The sequence below is a fragment of the Telopea speciosissima genome, chromosome 6 (genome assembly GCF_018873765.1).
Source record: "Telopea speciosissima isolate NSW1024214 ecotype Mountain lineage chromosome 6, Tspe_v1, whole genome shotgun sequence".
NCBI lineage: Eukaryota > Viridiplantae > Streptophyta > Magnoliopsida > Proteales > Proteaceae > Telopea > Telopea speciosissima.
This window is the reverse complement of record NC_057921.1, coordinates 67,760,593-67,778,509: the sequence shown is the minus strand read 5'-3', so window position 1 is coordinate 67,778,509 and position 17,917 is coordinate 67,760,593. Positions and strand designations below refer to the sequence as shown.

Below are 17,917 nucleotides of genomic sequence, written 5' to 3'. Positions count from 1 at the left end.
GTTAGATGCTACATAAGGACGAATGTTCTCTCTCTTTTATTATGGGGATGGGGGATATTATGAACTACATTCAGATGCTATGAATTGAACTAAAGCATAATAAACTACATTACATATATGAAAAATGCGGACTAAAATGATGAAATATGAAAGGACTACATTGAATCAACAAAAATGCAATAATTATACCTGTATGGTTGTATGCCCCTGGCTCAGGGGAGATAGACGAATGGACTGACGCCGATTCTTTCTCAGAAGAGTAACGGCTCTTTCAAGTGATTTGGAGAGAGCTAAACAAACAGAATAATGTCTGTAATAAAGGAGTTTTGATGGTTATCCGTGCACAGACAGGATAACAACGCCAAGGAGCAAAAGCACTCTATACTCAGAGGGATAATTGAAGGATCTGTCCGCCACAAGAAAACTTCAAGCACTCACACTCTCATGAGAGAAGGAGGAGAAATGAGGGTGAAAAGGGAGGAAAAGAGGCTAGGAATCACTTGGGGAGGGTCTCTCCACCCAAAATTCCATGGGAAATATGGGAGAGGACCCTCCTATTTATAGGGAGGGACCTCCTCTCTCTCCTGGCCAGATAAGTCCTCTACGGCGCCATGGGGGACTTTTCCACGGCACCGTGGGTGACGTCAGCGAGCTGATGTCACACCCCCTCATGGCGTCGTGGAAATCCGGTACAAAACCCCACGGTGCCGTGGGAAGGCGTCCACGGCGCCGTGGGAGCGCAGTGCCATTTTTCCTTATTTTTTGGCCTAAAATGGGCCATTTTGTACTCAACATGGTTCTTGGTCTTATGGGTCAAGTATCTTGGGTCTAAAAAGAGGGAGAGTGCGTCGTCCATCGTCCAAGTCCCGTTGTCATCATCGCCAATTAGAGGGTGACAAAAAATCAGCGTCTACACTTGTTTGTTTAGTCAACCAAAAATTTGTTTTCTAAATTAATTTCTTAAAAGTGATTCAAGCTAGAATTATCTCATTAATTGGCTTCTTTTAACTATAAAATGATGTCATATGACATCAGGGGAAATCCCAACTCGGGTAACTACTGGGAACTAGATTCCCCATTGGGGATGTAGGTCCCACAGAGGTAATTTACCATTCTGCCCCTACAATACAACTTAAGTAGAAATATAATATATATACATATAAAATGGGATTCTCACCTATAATTCAGCCTAGAATAGAGTAAGGTTTCGCAGGCTATCAATCTAGCATGTCAAGCTTATGTGATGTATTTCGTTAGACACCTCAGACTCATTTAAGGCCAAGGTAGTTGGCTATTCGAAATGCCTTTATAGACGAGTCATGAGATTGGTCTGAATTTCTTAATCGAGATAGTTCACAACATAGAAGCTAGCTTGGGCAATGAACCAAAACCTGAAACCACACAGGTTCCAAAAGTTCAAATTTATTGCGGGTTTCACACATATCCTCTACTCATTAGCTGGAACATCATACATAAAACTCATCTTAATCTAATGGACAGAATGCATAAGCCAGCAACCTCATCAAAATAGTAACCTAAGAACAAAATTAGAAACTAGCAGTATTCTCCCAACCACAGGCCAGATCACTCCAGTACTTTAGTCATAAGAAAGCTAAAGCCATCAATTAAAAACTTCAAAAACTCACCACAAGCTAATGGACTGTTGCTGGAACATCAGTACCCATTATTGCTGGCCATTAAGGACAGAACTAGTAACCGTAGGCTGGTGTCTTGTCATCATAAATTTCAGATGTAATTGTAGCATGTATCATAGCAAATATAGCATCAACAGTCTTCAAACAGTATGAGAACAGCAGTAATCAACTTGGGACAAAACTGAAATGCATACCCGAAGTTTCAGAACCAAAAAAGAGATTGGAGGAAAAGAAGAAGATAGATATGACCTGGATCACCAAGCCTCAACCAGTCTCTCACCAGTCGGTCCAGCTTCTCACTAGGTAGTTACTGCATAGTTGTGAAGGCGTCGCCTAGGCGGCGCCTCCAGGCAGAATTTTTGGGGTTTGGGCAGCTGTCACCTTAGTGGTATCGAATGCCTTGGTCCTTATTTATGCCAGATATTGTTGAATAATGTATACCAGAATATCATGGGGGTATTCTGGACTTTTTGGGCTTATTTTTATGTACTGCCGTCAGCTAGAGTAGGGACAATTCTGTCCTTTGTACCTTCTTTCACTTACTATAAATAAAGGGCTTGACTGATCACTTTGATCATTCAAGCATTCAGTCTCAAATTGTTCTGCTAACATGGCATCAGAGCCAATTTTCTGATCTAGGTTACAGAACTAAAGCGGGACAGGAATCGAGAAGAAGATTGAAGGAAGTAGAAGAAGAAACTAGAGGGGGAGGGGAGAAATCACACAGAAGAGGGGAGAAAAGGGGGGGGGGGTTGTGTGCACACTGTCACGGCCTACCCAACAAAGGCCCACGAGCCTAACTTGCAAGCCCATGGACTTGGACATTGGGCTAAGACCAAGTCCATGACCTAGAACTCTCTACACTTGAAGGGAGTCTAGATATGTTCTAGAATCTTTAGAAGCAAGGATGGTTAAGGAATGTTCTAGAGAAGCTTTTAGAGAAGCCTTAAAAATAGATAAAGGAGGAGACTTCTAGAGATCTCTAAGTAACTAGAATTCTCCACAAAGGAGGTAGGAAGGTTCTAGTCTCTTAGGCTAGAAATTTCCTAACCATTGGATAGATGACACTTGTAAATATCTTAGGCATTTTTTGGGTTCTTGGTTGCCTATAAATAGAGGTGGCCTCATTTGGCCAAGGCACCATCCAACCACCCAACCTACCAACCAAGCAAGTTAGCATTCAAGCTTTGTACTCAAGCTTTCTAGTGCAATACAAGTTTCCATTTTCTCAAACTCTCTTGTGTTCTCTAAGTTCTCTTCCCAAGTCCCTCAAGGAGTGGTGAAAGGTTGACTTAGTGCTAGCAAGGAATGGTGAAAGGCTGACTTAGTGCTAGCAAAAGTGCTAAGTGCCGGCACGGTTGCTTAATAAGGTCTAAGGCCTTAAGTGCCCTACTCGAGGAGAAGAGTAAGGAAGAAGAGCCAGTTCTTATGGGTTCCTTAATGCAACTTGGTGTCATCAAGGCTAAGACAGAGGTCAAGGCCACTACTCCACAGAAGGGGTTGATGTACGTGGAGGCGCACATGAACGGGAAGCCCACACGTGTCATGGTCGACACAGGTGCTACCCATAACTTTGTCTCAACAGAGGAGGCAAAGAAGCTTGGACTTAAGGTGTCCAAGGAGGGAGGTTGGTTCAAGGCTGTCAACTCCCAAGCTTGTCCCATACACGGCATGGCTCGAAGGGTTGAGATGCGAATGGGGACGTGGATAGGCACCGTGGATCTATCAGTAGTGCCCATGGATGACTATCAAGTAGTGCTTGGCATGGATTTCCTTAGAAGGGTTAAGGCTATACCCATGCCATTCATCAACACGGTTTTCATCATGGAGGAAGGTGCTCCATGTATGGTCCCAACAGTGTCAGGGACCAAGGAAAGTGCTACGCTCTTGACAGCGATGCGACTCGAAGAAGAGGGAAAGAAGCTCAAAGACTCCACTCTCGGCGTTTCGTCTAGAGCTAAGGAGGACGGCTTTGTAGATGTGGAAGCAAGGCCTACTAAGAAGGCCCTTGATGGATGCAAGGACATTAGGCCATCAGGGATGCACAAACAATCACCACCTAAGGGGAAGGTGGATGTGGCTCGGTCTTGCAAAAACAAGACCAAGAAGAAGAGAAAGAGAAGGGCTCGCAAAAGAAGGCGACCGACAAGGTTCAAAGTCGGGGACTTAGTGCTCGACAAGTCCCTAAAGGAGGTGTCCAAGGAGAAGGCTCGCCGATACACTAGCCCATACGAGGTCATAAGGAAGAGACATGGAAGACTCAAGTTGTGGCTCAATGGACGTTGCTACTTCGCACGAGAGGAGGCTATACAGGTGTTCATGCAGGCCATATGCAGAAGTTCTCCAAGGAGGTTGTGACGAGGGCGTTGCCAACTTAGGCGGGGGAGAGTGTCACGGCCCGCCCAACAAAGGCCCACGAGCCTAACTTGCAAGCCCATGGACTTGGACATTGGGCTAAGACCAAGTCCATAACCTAGAACTCTCTACACTTGAAGGGAGTCTAGATATGTTCTAGAATCTCTAGAAGCAAGGATGGTTAAGGAATGTTCTAGAGAAGCTTTTAGAGAAGCGTTAAAAAGATAAAGGAGGAGACTTCTAGAGATCTCTAAGTAACTAGAATTCTCCACAAAGGAGGTAGGAAGGTTCTCGTCTCTTAGGCTAGAAATTTCCTAACCATTGGATAGATGACACTTGTAAATATCTTAGGCATTCTTTGGGTTCTTGGTTGCCTATAAATAGAGGTGTCCTCATTTGGCCAAAGCACCATCCAACCACCTAACCTACCAACCAAGCAAGTTAGCATTCAAGCTTTGTACTCAAGCTTTCTAGTGCAATACAAATTTCCATTTTCTCAAACTCTCTTGTGTTCTCTAAGTTCTCTTCCCAAGTCCCTCAAGAGTGGTGAAAGGCTGACTTAGTGCTAGCAAGAGTGCTAAGTGCCGGCGCGGTTGCTTAGTAAGGTCTAAGGCCTTGACAACACGCACTAATTCACATTTCTTGATTCATTCTTGCATTAATTAATCCCAAAACGTGGCTGAGTACAATCTTAAATAAAGACAAGAAAAATGTAAATCCCTAAAATAAAGACTCCTAATTACTTACTAAAACCACGTTAACTAAAATAGGAACCCAATAAAACTCAAATTGGAAATTTCCCTATATGTCTAATAACTACCTTAAAATAAAAGATTACATAATAATTTTTCAAATAAAATAAACTTCCTAAAATCATACTAGATCCAAACACTTAAACTGGGTCTGGTTCAACTGGGTTTGGGTCAGTCCAATGTGGTACACCAGTTGGGTCGGCCCGGTCCAAGATTGTCCTGCATCAAGAAAATCCCCACCCCATCGTTTCTCTCTCTCTCTCTCTTCCTTGGTTCTCACCATCCATAAAGGGCAGCACTAATGAGGTGATCGAATGATCTAGTTGCTGCCCTCTCTCATACCTCTTCAATTAATGATCTAAACAAGGTTTTCAATCGATAGCTGCTGCCTCTTTCTTCTGCGATTTTTGGAGTTCTCCCCTTCTTGAAGATCGAGCCTCTTTCAATATTGGAGAGTGAATTTTTCTTGTTGGAGATCCATTCTAGCAGCCTTGGACAGCATCTATCAAAGGTTTTCATCATCAACTGAAGACATCTCCCATATATCGATCTCACTTTCAGGGTTTTTCAAAACCCTGACACTCATCGATTTTGGGATTTAAGGCTTCAGCCCTTGCTGATTTTTTTAGGGCACTTTTATTCATCTTCAAGGAGTACTCGACCCTGCATTCAGCTCATTCTATTAAAGATATTTCAAAGTTATCAGGTTTCTTCTCCAAGGATCGATTTTTGCAAACATCGATCTCCTTTTTTCTGGTTTTTGGTTTTGACAGTATGTCTGGTCTTACTACTGCAACCTCCAGCATTGAAGGACAGCCAAGGAATGAGTATCTCCCTTTTGCTGCTGCTATTAAACTCGATGGGACAAATTATTTGATGTGGTCCAGATCAACCTATTTGACTGTTGTTGGTTGTGGCCTTACAGGACACCTCATTGGCACTGCTACAAAGCCATCTGACCCGGGTCCTCTTCAAGACCGATGGATTTCTAATGAGGCTATGGTGATTTCTTTTTTGCTGCATTCCATGCAAGCAGACCTCTCTAGTGGATATTTACTATTGGACACAACCAACCAGATTTGGGCTGCTGCAAAGGAGACTTATGGACAGGTTGGGAATGATTCTCAGGTGTATGAAATCCGGAAGAAGATCCATGACACCACACAAAAGGAACTATCTATATCCCAATACTATGCTGTCCTCAAAAGTTTATGGCAACAATTGGATCACTACTCCGATTTTCAGCCTACCAATCCCATTGACATTGCTGCTTATCGAAAGCATGTTGATAAGATTCGGGTCTATGATTCCTTGGCAGGTCTGAACATTGAGTATGATCCTATCCGTGTGCAAGTCATTAGTAGATCTCCTTTCCTTACACTGGAGCAGTCCTATGCTTTGGTACATACTGAGGAGACTCATCGAGCTGCTATGCTGCATACTCCCACTGTAAATCAGTTTGCTTTACAAGCTGATTCCAGCCCAACTCCCATAACTGATGGATCTCCTCGTACCAATACTTCCTCCAAAGAACCAGTTAAGTATGAACACCGCAATAAACCCTATCACACTAAGGCTACATGGGAAACCTGCTGATTTTGAGGCCAAACATGGTCGTGGCAAAGCTAAAAACAAGGCCTATAACACTGAAAGTGTAGCTACAGCTCCCACTACTGACAATGGTCTCTCTCAGGAAGAATTACAGGTTTCTGCTGCTTCTACTACATCACTTCCTGCCACTTCTTCCACTCCATTAGGTTCCAACTTTGCCCATTCAGGTATTTCTTGGTGGTCATTTGGTGGCTCTTCCAGTCTCTTTCACAAATATTCTCCCACTTCTGGCAAGGACAAAGTCAAGGTGGTTGGTGGCTCCCTCCCATCGATTTCTGGAAAGGAATCCATTAGTTGCTCACCTTCCATTACATTATCTTTAGTTTTGCATATTCCTAACTTTACTACTAATCTTCTTTCCATTAGTAGTCTAACTAAAGATCTGAATTGCAAAGTAACTTTTTTGTCCAACCCATTGTGTTTTTCAGGAACTGGTAACGGGGAAAACGATTGGATGTGGTAAAGTGCATGGTGGATTGTACCTGCTTGATGATGGTTGTCTACCTCCAACTGCATTACCTTCTCAATTATGTCAGACTTCCTCATTCTCCTCTGAATTACACCAATGGCCTTTTAGATTAGGTCATCCCCCTTTATGAACTGTATCTCATTTATTTACAACTTTAGTTAAACATTGTAATAACGAGGAATTTTTTTGTGAGGCTTGTGTTTTGGCCAAGCAGACACGTTCAACTTATTCAATATCTAATAAAAGATGGACTTCTTCTTTTCATTTGGTTCATACTGATGTGTGCGGTCCTAATCGCAAAGTTTCTCTTTCCGGTCATCGTTGGGTTGTTTCCTTTATAGATTGTCACTCTAGGAACACTTGGTTCTACTTGATGCACACTAAAAATGAAGTTTTTTTTTCCTGTTTTCAGCACTTCCATAAAATGGTTTAGACCCAGCTCAATGTCACTCTCAAAGTTTTGAGGAGTGCCAATGGCAAAGAATATATGGAAGGTCAGTTCCAAAAATACCTTGTTGCCCATGGATTATACACCAAACCAGTTGTGTTGATACTCTAGCCCAAAATGGTGTGGTTGAAAGGAAAAATCGCCATCTCTTGGAGGTGGCTAAAGCCCTAATGTTTGCTTTGCATGTTCCCTCCGAATATTGGGGGGACGTTGTCCTTATTGCAGCCTATTTAATTAATAGGATGTCTATTGAGTATAATTCTTATTCTCTAATATTTCATACCTCTAATCTATTTTCTCCAATTCTACTAAATCTAATTTCATTTTGAAGCCTCAAAGTCTTTCAAATTTTAAAACCAGATTCCTATTTGCCTTCTCTCTATCCAAACTATTACCTAAACAATAGACTGAAGTTCCAGCACTTGTCATCATTAACCCTCTGAAAATAAAAGGGTAAGGTTTCTTCCGATGCCCATTATGAAAAATACTAGCAACAATTTTTGCACATGGAGGACTGTTTGATCACTTCGTCATTGGATAGCCAGGATATCCTTCAGACAGTCCATAAATTTAATGGCATAATTTAAATTTTATTTTTGCAGATTTTAAAATCCAACTGTGGTGAAAATTATGAGTGAGAGGAGAAGTGGACATGTCCTACTACCAACATCAAAGCAAATTCCCATCACTAGCAAAAATTAAAAACCTTAACTATTTCCTATGATTTCTTCCATATAGTACAGCCTAGATCTTCAACATCCTAGGCTGTCATACATCAGTTCACAGAAGGAACTGATTTGTTAAGTTCACAAAAATAAAATGTATTTCATGGCCTTTTCCTGGAAGATCTACAAAACCTTTTCTTTCCCTCAAGCTCAAGGAGTTCATTTAGTTAATGAGTAACGATATGAGGAAAGGTTAACCCGCCATCTTCGGTTACCCACATCCTGGGTTCGACTATACAGGTAGAGACAAAGAAAAGAGCAGCTAAGGTTTAGGAACAGATTCACAATAGAAATGAGATGCAGGGAATCCAAGAAACAATCAGAAAGAAAAGAAGAAACCAAGATGGCTGTGACACCATACTGATGTGGAGTAGTTTAGGGAACCTGACCTACACTTATGAGGGGGCTTCTCAAATCAGAATCCTACATACTACTAAACCAGGCAGAATAACCCTAGCTGCTCAAATCAATTAGATTTATCTAGAAAAACCAGTATTATTGGCAACCATGGTAACTGGGCGATAGGTGACAAACAGATATTGAATTGCAATGTAATAGGCCCTAATCAAACAAAATAATGAATATAAACATCAATAGAAGACCCAGATCCTCAACGAAACTGAAGTAAATTCCAGACTCAACACACTGGCTATAAGTACATTAAATCTCCATAACAAGAGCATTTCAACTTGTTTCTAGAAATTTCGATCTTTCTGTACTAGTTTTTTTTAGGGTAGATTTTTCAGATGTTTTCAGCTCTTTGTGTCAATGCGCTTCAAAAGATTATAACAGGGCAAAGAGATATGTGGTTCTCCTTACCATAGTGTCTATCTCAAAACGAAAAAGAGGAGCTAAAGATCTTTTTGTTTTTCATTGAATAGATAGAATATCCTAGGAATTGGCCACAGTCAAATTTGTGGCTATTTAAATTGCATGTACTATGTGTCTGTTGACCAAGTTGGCGTGTTTGTCCAGTAGTTGGGAGAAATGCTTTAAATTGGAGCCAAATTGGAAATAGTCTTCATTCATGCCAATTAATTGGGTTTACTCCCTTATATTTTATTTCATGATCCAGAAAGATGAAATTCATTATGGTGGTTCAAGTTGAATTGGAAAATGTCATCCTCTTTCTGAATTAACCCTGAAGTGAGCAGTCTTAAACATGACATCACAGCAAGAATGTTCCTTAGGAGTGGCAAAGGTTGGCTAATTGACAGATAGGATAGAGTAGGACAAATTGTTGTTTGGTCGCAAGCTCTGAGGAGCCAAGTGAAAGACTGGGAAATCGTCAAAGAACCTTGATGAATGTCGTTATCGGTACCGTTAGTGATTATAGTTGAAAGCAGCAAATGCTGACTTCATAGGTACGGTTTCAACCACAAACCCCCCCCCTTAGATTATGTCACAGTGGGAACCTTTCAGCCTGAGAGAAGCTATCTTCCAATCTTAGCAGAATTATGGAAGAATCTTGGTTATCAGTAAGTTAAAAACCATTAAGGAACTATGTTACGAAATTTGACAAACATACACAACACGACCTTAAACATATTAAGTGCTTATCGATTTTCAAATAACATGCACTAATTAGTACGCAATTCATCAGTTGTTACAAAGCCGATCTTGTTGTAAGCTGGAACAGATATGGGAAAAGACCATACCTCGAACAGTCTGCAAAACCACGCCAAACGTGGTTGTAGATGATGGGGGGGGATGTAGAACTGTAGGTCCCGATTACGAGAGCGCCTTTTGGGTTGTTGGAGTTGCCCCTGGTGAGTTTTCATTGGGATAGTCAGACGTGAAAGGGAAGGCTGTTGCCCCAGAGCTCAGACAGACAGACAGACGGACAGACGGACGTTTGAGTGCTTCAATTAGTGCAAATGCTAACAACCTCAGCCCTCAGGGCTCAGAGTCACAGAGTCACAGAGTCACAGATCTGTAACTGTAAAATGAGAACCTCGTGAAGGGTAAAGTAGGGATTTTAATTTTGATGAAAGGGTAAAGTTGGGATTCGAAAGTGTATATACATATATCGGACACAGGAGACCGCGTTTGTTGACGGGTTACGCACCGTCCCGTAAAATTGAACCTCATGGAGCTGCTCTCTTGTACCTGACCTCTTCCTCTCGCATCTGATTAGGGGGTCGAAAAGCGTAACCCTAATGGTCTAATCTCCATCAGAAGCTAAAATCAGTTAACCTCAATCTAGGAAGGTGAATTTGATCGAAGCGATAACCATGTCGGTTCGATTGCTCAGAAAAGTTTTGAAAGAACAAGAAGAGCACAGGAAATTGGCAGATCATGACCTCGAGGTTAACGACCACGAGTCCGACTTTCCTCTGTCGCCATCTCCGCGAAACCCTTTTGATCTTCTTGACGATCAGGTGTGTCTCAAGTTTAGTTTCGTACTACTATACTCCTTTCCTATACTTCAAGCGAGAAGCTGTCATTAATATTGAGATCGAGTTGTCACAAGTCACGACATGATTTTTGTTGTGTGTTGGAAGCTGTTTTCTCCTTTTAGATAGTTTTTGAGTCAATTTAAGTCACTTATGGTATTGAAATCTACAAAGATGTCTGTGTTGCAATAATTGTTTCCACTCACATATACCCTTGTTTAAATAATGAGAGGTTTTTAGAGTTTTCTTTACGGACTTATGCAACCTGAAATCTTTAAATTACCGATGGCTGGATAAATTGGGACTTGGGTGGGCAAAGGAAAATCCGGTGTAGTTCAAGTTCTTTGTATTCTGAAACTCTCAAGCAGATTCTATTCTTACAATATTGTTCCGGGCACTAGGGTTTCTGACTCTTTGGCACCAGAAGTTGAGGTAATTTGTTTAAGGGGAAGTGTTTCCTGTGGGGGTGGGGGCATGGTTCCTGCGCGCATTTTGGCCTTTCATGGGGATCGGGGTGGGGCGATCATTTTGGCCCCCTGTGTCTGGCCGTGGGCGCTACACTCCCCCACAGGAAGCATTTCTCCTTTGTTTAAATAGAAATTACTTTCTAGGGACTGAAGCACGAAAAGTGACGCAACCCCATGCTAATTTTGCATTCATGATGATAATAAGGATTTGCAAATCTGCAGTGAAAATGAATTGAATAGATAGTAGCTTCTATTTGGCTGATAAACTATGTTTCTTTGGCCAATGGCCCACTTTGTCGAGTACATACCCAGTACATGCTTTGATTCCTCTATCAATTTCTATTTTCGTCATACATTTATGGTATTTAACATTTTAACTTTCTTATTTCTTTTTTGTGTAGAATCCCCATGCTAATAATTTCCAACTTATCTAAGCATAGCTGTTGCTAATGACCAGCGTTATGTTCTGCAGGGGGATGAGCTGGACGCTGCTGGTGAAACCTCAGAAGGAGATGTTGATGACCAAGAACCCCCTGTTGTTAAGAGCTCTACTAAAGAGCTTCCTTTACCTAATCACAAACCAAAGAAGAAGAAGAAGAAGAAAAGGATGGAAGAGGATAAAACTTCTAATGAAAATAAAGATGTAAATTCTATTGATGCTATTTTAGAATCTCTGTCAATTGATACAAATTCATCAAATCAGCAGTCCGGCTTCATAAAAGCTGAAGTAGAGAATACGAAAGTTCACAACAACCTCGTCAAGCAATGCAAATCTTCAGTACTCTTGGTGGATCCCAAATTTTTAAGGGCTGAAAATGAGTTGCGAAGAATATTTGGTTCAAAAGTTGTGAATTCATTTGAGAATAGCCATAATAGTGGTAGTTCAAGGCAGATGCGGGGAGGAAGACGTGGAAGCCACAATCCTCGAAAAACAATTCTTGTTGCTCCATCAGGTCACTGGCCTCGCTGGGATGGATCTTTGTCCATGGAACTTTTAGAGAGTAAGAATGGAGTCCACTATTTTCGGTAAGTCATGACTCTCAATTCCTTAGTCCGCTCTGATCACTGGTTACAGTTATCAGCTATATTCAGCTATTTCTAGTTATATTCAACAATATGTTACCATACGATAAATCTGGTCTCAATCACGATTTTTGGTAAATGCTACTTGAAATTTTTTAGGTGCTAATAAAGTTGACTGCCATAATTTTTGCATAATTATCCTGTCGGATTAGCTCGTACTGTGCTCTTCACATTTGGATCCTGGATACAATTTGCATAGTTGTTATATTCACAAGTAGCTCTTAAATTTTGTTGATATCTCTGTGGTACAGGCCAGTAGTCTTTGTCTTAACCCTGCATTTGTGCTACATTTCTTGATATCCTGTTTATGGACCATAGTAATTGTCTGTGATGCTCAGACTACTTATCTTCCAGTTACCAGGCGGTTTATATGAAATTGTAATGGTCATATAATGTATGAGCAGTTAGCTGCTTCACCCTACTCAATACCTTGGCTAGGTTGTTCTGTTCCCTGTATTTTTCTTATATTTTGGCTATTTTTTGGTGCTATATAAAAATAGGGAAAGTCTGGGCACACCGCTGGAGTACTGTAAGCTAGCACCCACTGTGTGTCTCTCTTTCTTCCCCCCATTGAAATGACCCCTTACCCTTCTTGTGTGATGCACCATCCCGCTCCCCCATTGGTGCCACCCGCTATTTTGCTGCACACGGGTGGTGTTCCTATTGCTCTCCCATAAAAATAATATGCTTTGTCCAAATTTTTGGTTCAGTATGCAAAATAAAATCAGCCATTTAATAGCTTCTATTTTTGTTATGTACTGTTTATTTATACATTTTGTTGTCTACTTAATACAGATATTTGCACTTGACTTCCTATAGCCAAGCACAAAGAGCATTTGAAGCTGCCAAAGCAATCCATGATCTCAATGGTATAGCAAGTATTTTAGTGTACCACCCCTATCATGTAGAGTCACTCCTAACCATTGCTGAGGTGCTAAAGTTTTCTGGAGAACATCAATCATCAGCAGATTCTATTGGAAAGTGTTTATATGCGCTGGAATGCGGTTGGCATCCTCTATTCAGCCCTTTACAGGGTAATTGCCAGTTGAAATACAGCCATGACACAAATAAACCGTTATTCTCCGCGCTGTTTGCTCACATGCAAAACATGGACAGGCGTGGGTGTCATCGATCAGCCCTTGAAGTCTGTAAGCTGTTGCTTTCACTGGATTCTGATGATCCGATGGGGGCCATGTTTTGCATTGATTACTTTGCTCTGAGAGCACAAGAGTACGCATGGTTAGAATGGTTTTCTGAGGAGTACAGTTGTGATAACTCGTTATGGTTGTTTCCAAACTTCTCGTATTCCCTAGCCATTTGCCGGTTTTATCTTGAATGTGAGTCTTCCTCAGAAGATGCTCGCATGGAAACTGAAAAGGCTACATCAGAAGATCTTATGAAGCAGGCTTTGATGCTTCACCCCTTAGTCCTTAAGAAGTTAGTGGCAAAGGCACCTTTGAAGGATCCTGCCTGGACAAAGATACTTAAACATGCCTTTTTTGGATCTGCTGTGGCAGGAAGCCCATCCTTAGATCACCTGATTAATATATATGTAGAGAGGAATTACATTATGTGGAGGTTTCCAGATCTCCAGAAGTTATTGAGGGATGCTGCTCTGCAGTTGATTGAAATGTTGGATCACAATGGAAGTGATGCTAAGGATTGGGCTTGTGTAAGGAAAGAGGCTTTTTCATCGGAGATCAATGAGTAAGTATTTATATCTATTTATTTAATTATTCAGTCATTCATTTATTTGTTTTACGTTCATGTAGCTTGACCTATGTTATCCTCGGCTGCAATCTGAACCAGGTTCACATGAACCTAGCCAGCTTGTGTGTTTGCCCTCCAAGAAACCCAGTCTGACTAACCCAATCCCAATGTTCAAAATGGGGCTGGTTTCGATTTCTTGACCCAATAAATGATATGCATCTAAACTATATGTTTCTACACGAGATACTTTATTTCTTTTTAACATATTTTGCTTCCTCCCTGCTATTATAAATAATTATCATATGGTCTTATATTTATCATACTAAATCAGTGATAGTTGTGCTATCTATAATAGATGCATATAGAATATTATACATGATATCAAATTTAATTTGCATATGATAGCTATGATCATATGTCCCAGCTTGGCCCGAAGGCCTCAATCCTAGCTCTGTCTGGCCTGACTTTGTGATGGCATTTCCCAAAGCTATCATGGCCTGCAGGTTAGAAAACCAAGCCTAGTCTGAGAAATTTTTAAATTGGGCCTGATCAGGTTTAGGTTAGCCCTGTCTAAAAAAAAGGGCGTACCCAGTGCATGAGTCTCCCGCCACTACGGGATCTGGGGAGGGTCATGTACGCAGCCTTACCCCTGCTTTCGCAAAGAGGCTGTTTCCTATCCAGGTTGTACCAGTAAATTTATCCTGTTAAAATATACATTATTTAAAATTATTCATAAAGAATACTAATTACCCATGGTGTATTTGGAAGAAAACTCTTGATTTCAGCCAGTTAAACCATTTCTCAGCATTCCTGGCGGGAGAAGGTAGCTGATGACATGATGCTTAAAGGGCAGCCTGACTTGGTGACTATTTCTAGATTTAGTGGTTGACCAGAATGATACCCAGGATTGCCCAAAATTCTTGCTGTACCCCTATTGTAATAATGAGATGCACATTTTGAAGTAGGATGCTGGATGGGTACTTGAGGATACAAGTTTTTGGTTTCCTATTCTACCATGTCTTACTCGATTTTTTTGTTTTTTTAAGAAAAAACTTTCAAATAATGGTAATGACTTGGTGACTATTTCAAGAAAAAATTTTAATATGGTAATGAAAAAATTAAAAAGAAAAAGGCTTGTTCAAGGATGAGTTGTATTCTCATTCCAAGTATCAGTAGTTCGTACCAAAAAAAAAAAAAAGTATCAGTAGTTGGTTTCCATCTACATATCTGGGATCTTAGGTAGATAGTCCTTCCTAATATATGGTAGAGAATTTAAGGAGTAATGACCAACCTTGATGGAATCAACACTACTTATCATATGGCTTTTTAGCAATTCCATGGGGTCTTTGTGATTTCTTGTACCCATGGAGTCAATTGATAAGTTCTCTCTTGTTTGGCAGGTATTCCCATTTGTTGGTTTCAGATTTCTCCGACTCAGTGCCAACGATGCCACCTGAAGACATGCAGCATTTGATGATCGACCCAAGGATGGCACAGAATGTGCAGAATGGTCACCACAATGCCAATCCTGAGGAAGCTACCCGGGCTCCACGTGAGGTTATGAATCGAAATCCCGTGCTGGTGTTCTTGGAGTCTATGCTACCATGGGTCGATTATGGGGCTGCCTACGAGAATAATGAGCTTGACGGTCATGATGAATGGAATGAAGATTGATTAGCATCACTAATCTAGGTTGGTGCATTAGTGGTGACTAAGATGAATGCAATTCTCTCTCTCTCTCGCCATTGTTGTTGTTTTTTTTTTTTTTTTTTTTTTTAATGTAAACATAGTATTATCTGATTTTATTGAGTTCGTGACCCTTGTACACCATAAAGCATTATCGTTCATTGGAGAAAGCTTTCTTTCTCCAATGGGAGAAGGAAACACCCACGAATCCTGTTACCCTTTTACCATGGCATCAACAATCTCTGAATATAAATACATTGGTGCTGTGCAGATCGAAGGTACAACCAAGTTTGTGAGGGGATAACTTCATCTCACTTGGGACCAACAGTTCCTGGCCGGGCGGGTGGGGGGAGGAGGAGACGCTGAAATAAAGAGGCATAAATCAAGTGAAAATTCATTCTCGGCACCGAGTCTTTTTGTCATATGGTTCACTGGTCTAAGATCAGGGTTTCTTCATCACTAATTTTTACTTGTTTTTTGTCCAAACCCTACCAGCCCACCCTCCCCCTTCCACCGTTTTCAAACTTGCAAATGGACATCATCATATGCCAGTCCGTATCTATTTCTGTTGTAATTGCTTATGGAACTCTGTTTCCGATGGGGTTAGGGGAATAAAGTCAATAAACTTCTCCGATATATCAGTTATAATGTCTAATTAATTGATTTAATTTTTACCCACATACCTTGACGAAATAGGAATTTTGATGGTATTAAGTTTTTTTTTTTTTGCTAATTTTGTAGGAAGTGACTTTCCCAAAATTTTGTATCGGAGAACTTTAAAATTAACAGTAAGGAGCTGTGGGGGAGCGTGGCCCCTGCACATGTGTGCGGGTCAATGAGAACAGGTTCATTGGGATGGAGGTGGGATTTCTATCTTTTGTGGTGGTGGATTGGTCATTTTACAAGGCTGGCAGCCAAGGAAATGGGATTTTAAGGGGTATTTTAAAAATACTAAAACTTATGAAGGTATTTATGAACCCAAAAGAGAAGTGAATTATTCCATTTCCTTGACTGTAGCTTTGTAGCAGGAACATTCCTGCTATGGGCGTAGCAACAAATTTTTTTCCTTATTTTGCCTCCCTCTATGTCTTGAGTGGGGGAATGTGGTGACACATTTCCCCATTGAGAATTTTTCTCCTTTTTATATTATTACGGCCCCAACTAGTTACAAGTCGAGGGAATGGAACTATTAAATAAAAAATATATTAAATGATAATCAAAAATGATTTTGTAACATGCTCCAAAAACTTAATTTGTTAAAGAAATAAGTTTCCTATACGAATAGTTTGGGAAACCATTCACATGTAGTAGCTTTTCTATGATATGGACTGACAATTTGGTATTTTGAGTGTTGGGTGGATGCGTCACATATCAAATTCACTATATATTGATCATTTTCACTCAGTTTTCCATTGTTCTTAAAATAATCCAACGTAAATTTGAGTTTTTTCAAATAAATCTTAAAGCATTGCATTGACACATTTAGAAATAACATTATATACACAAAGAAATCACATTGATTTGAAAATTATTTTATGATTAGATGATAATTAATGTGAACAATATGTTCACAATATTTGCCTCTAATAAATAAATGTCAATGTGTGAAGTAAATTATGGGATAAAGATCCTCTCCAATTCTTTAATCTGGCAATTCCGGCAATACCATTTTCTCTGTGCGACATGTGGCACAAACTGATTGTGTGGTGGAGATTACTTGTCACCATTTCATGAAGTCCAACCCGTTTTAACAACCGGATCCTCTCAACCCGGTTAGAATGTAAACCCCAAAATGCAGCAAACCCTTTCAAATCACAGATTTCCTCTTTCGTACTTCTTCTTCCCTTCTTCCCACCATTGGAGCTGCAGTGGTACACAACTCTCACTAATCTTGGTCTCTCTTTCTGTCTCCTAATTTCTTTTGGTGTTTAATCGTCTCTGTGTTCCGTTTTCGAGATTTGTGCTTGTTTCTTGCTTGTCTTCCCGATCAGATATTTGAAACTCATAGAAAATTCAAGGTCAGATTATCATTTTTTTGGGCGCAAATTCAGTTAAAATGCTTCCTTTTTTGATGTGCTTTTCAATTACCTTTTTTCTTTCCCTGTTTTACTTTTGAAGGTTTCAAAATTTTATCGGATAATTAGATCTTCTTATCATCTCTGCTGCTATTTTTTTTACAGAAAGTAGTGTTGAAAATAGATTTATATGACGACAAAGCCAAGCAAAAGGCTTCCGCCAGAAGAAGAAGTGTTCGAATAAGATGGATTGAGAGCGGGAAATCTGCCGATTTGAAAACCTCTCCTTCTTTCTGCGTTTTTTTCTATGATAGTATTCAAATGTAAAATCCTTGCACGCAGAAAGTTGGTCTGGTGTAACCTCTGCAGCTCCAATGGTGGGAAGAAGGGAAGAAGATGAACCGAGAGATGCGAAGAGAAAGGGTTTCCTTCTCTCTTCTCTCTGCTCTTTTTTTTTTTTGTTATTTTTTCCGTTTTAGGGTTTACATTTTAACCGGGTTGAGGGATCCGGTTGTTAAAATGGGTTGGGTTTCATCAAATGGTTC

General features: G+C 40.5%; 1 protein-coding gene across 1 annotated transcript; it reads left to right on the top strand.

The window, feature by feature from the left end:
- The first annotated feature begins 10,063 nt into the window (after window positions 1-10,063).
- LOC122664646 (transcription factor 25) lies at window positions 10,064-15,411 on the top strand. The gene is made up of 4 exons (XM_043860557.1): window positions 10,064-10,396; window positions 11,351-11,904; window positions 12,757-13,668; window positions 15,072-15,411. Exons 1-4 carry the CDS (start codon window positions 10,250-10,252, stop codon window positions 15,343-15,345), a joined length of 1,887 nt encoding a protein of 628 aa, XP_043716492.1. The 5' UTR covers window positions 10,064-10,249; the 3' UTR covers window positions 15,346-15,411.
- The last annotated feature ends 2,506 nt before the right edge of the window (window positions 15,412-17,917 follow it).

What these genes read in the sequence shown, in the direction of transcription:
- LOC122664646 (XM_043860557.1), top strand. Translation starts at nt 10,250, where the DNA reads ATGTCGGTTCGATTGCTCAGAAAAGTTTTGAAAGAACAAGAAGAGCAC. An exon ending in AATGGAGTCCACTATTTTCG is followed by an intron (nt 11,905 to 12,756) that starts GTAAGTCATGAC and finishes TACTTAATACAG; the next exon opens with ATATTTGCACTTGACTTCCT. An exon ending in TTTTCATCGGAGATCAATGA is followed by an intron (nt 13,669 to 15,071) that starts GTAAGTATTTAT and finishes CTTGTTTGGCAG; the next exon opens with GTATTCCCATTTGTTGGTTT.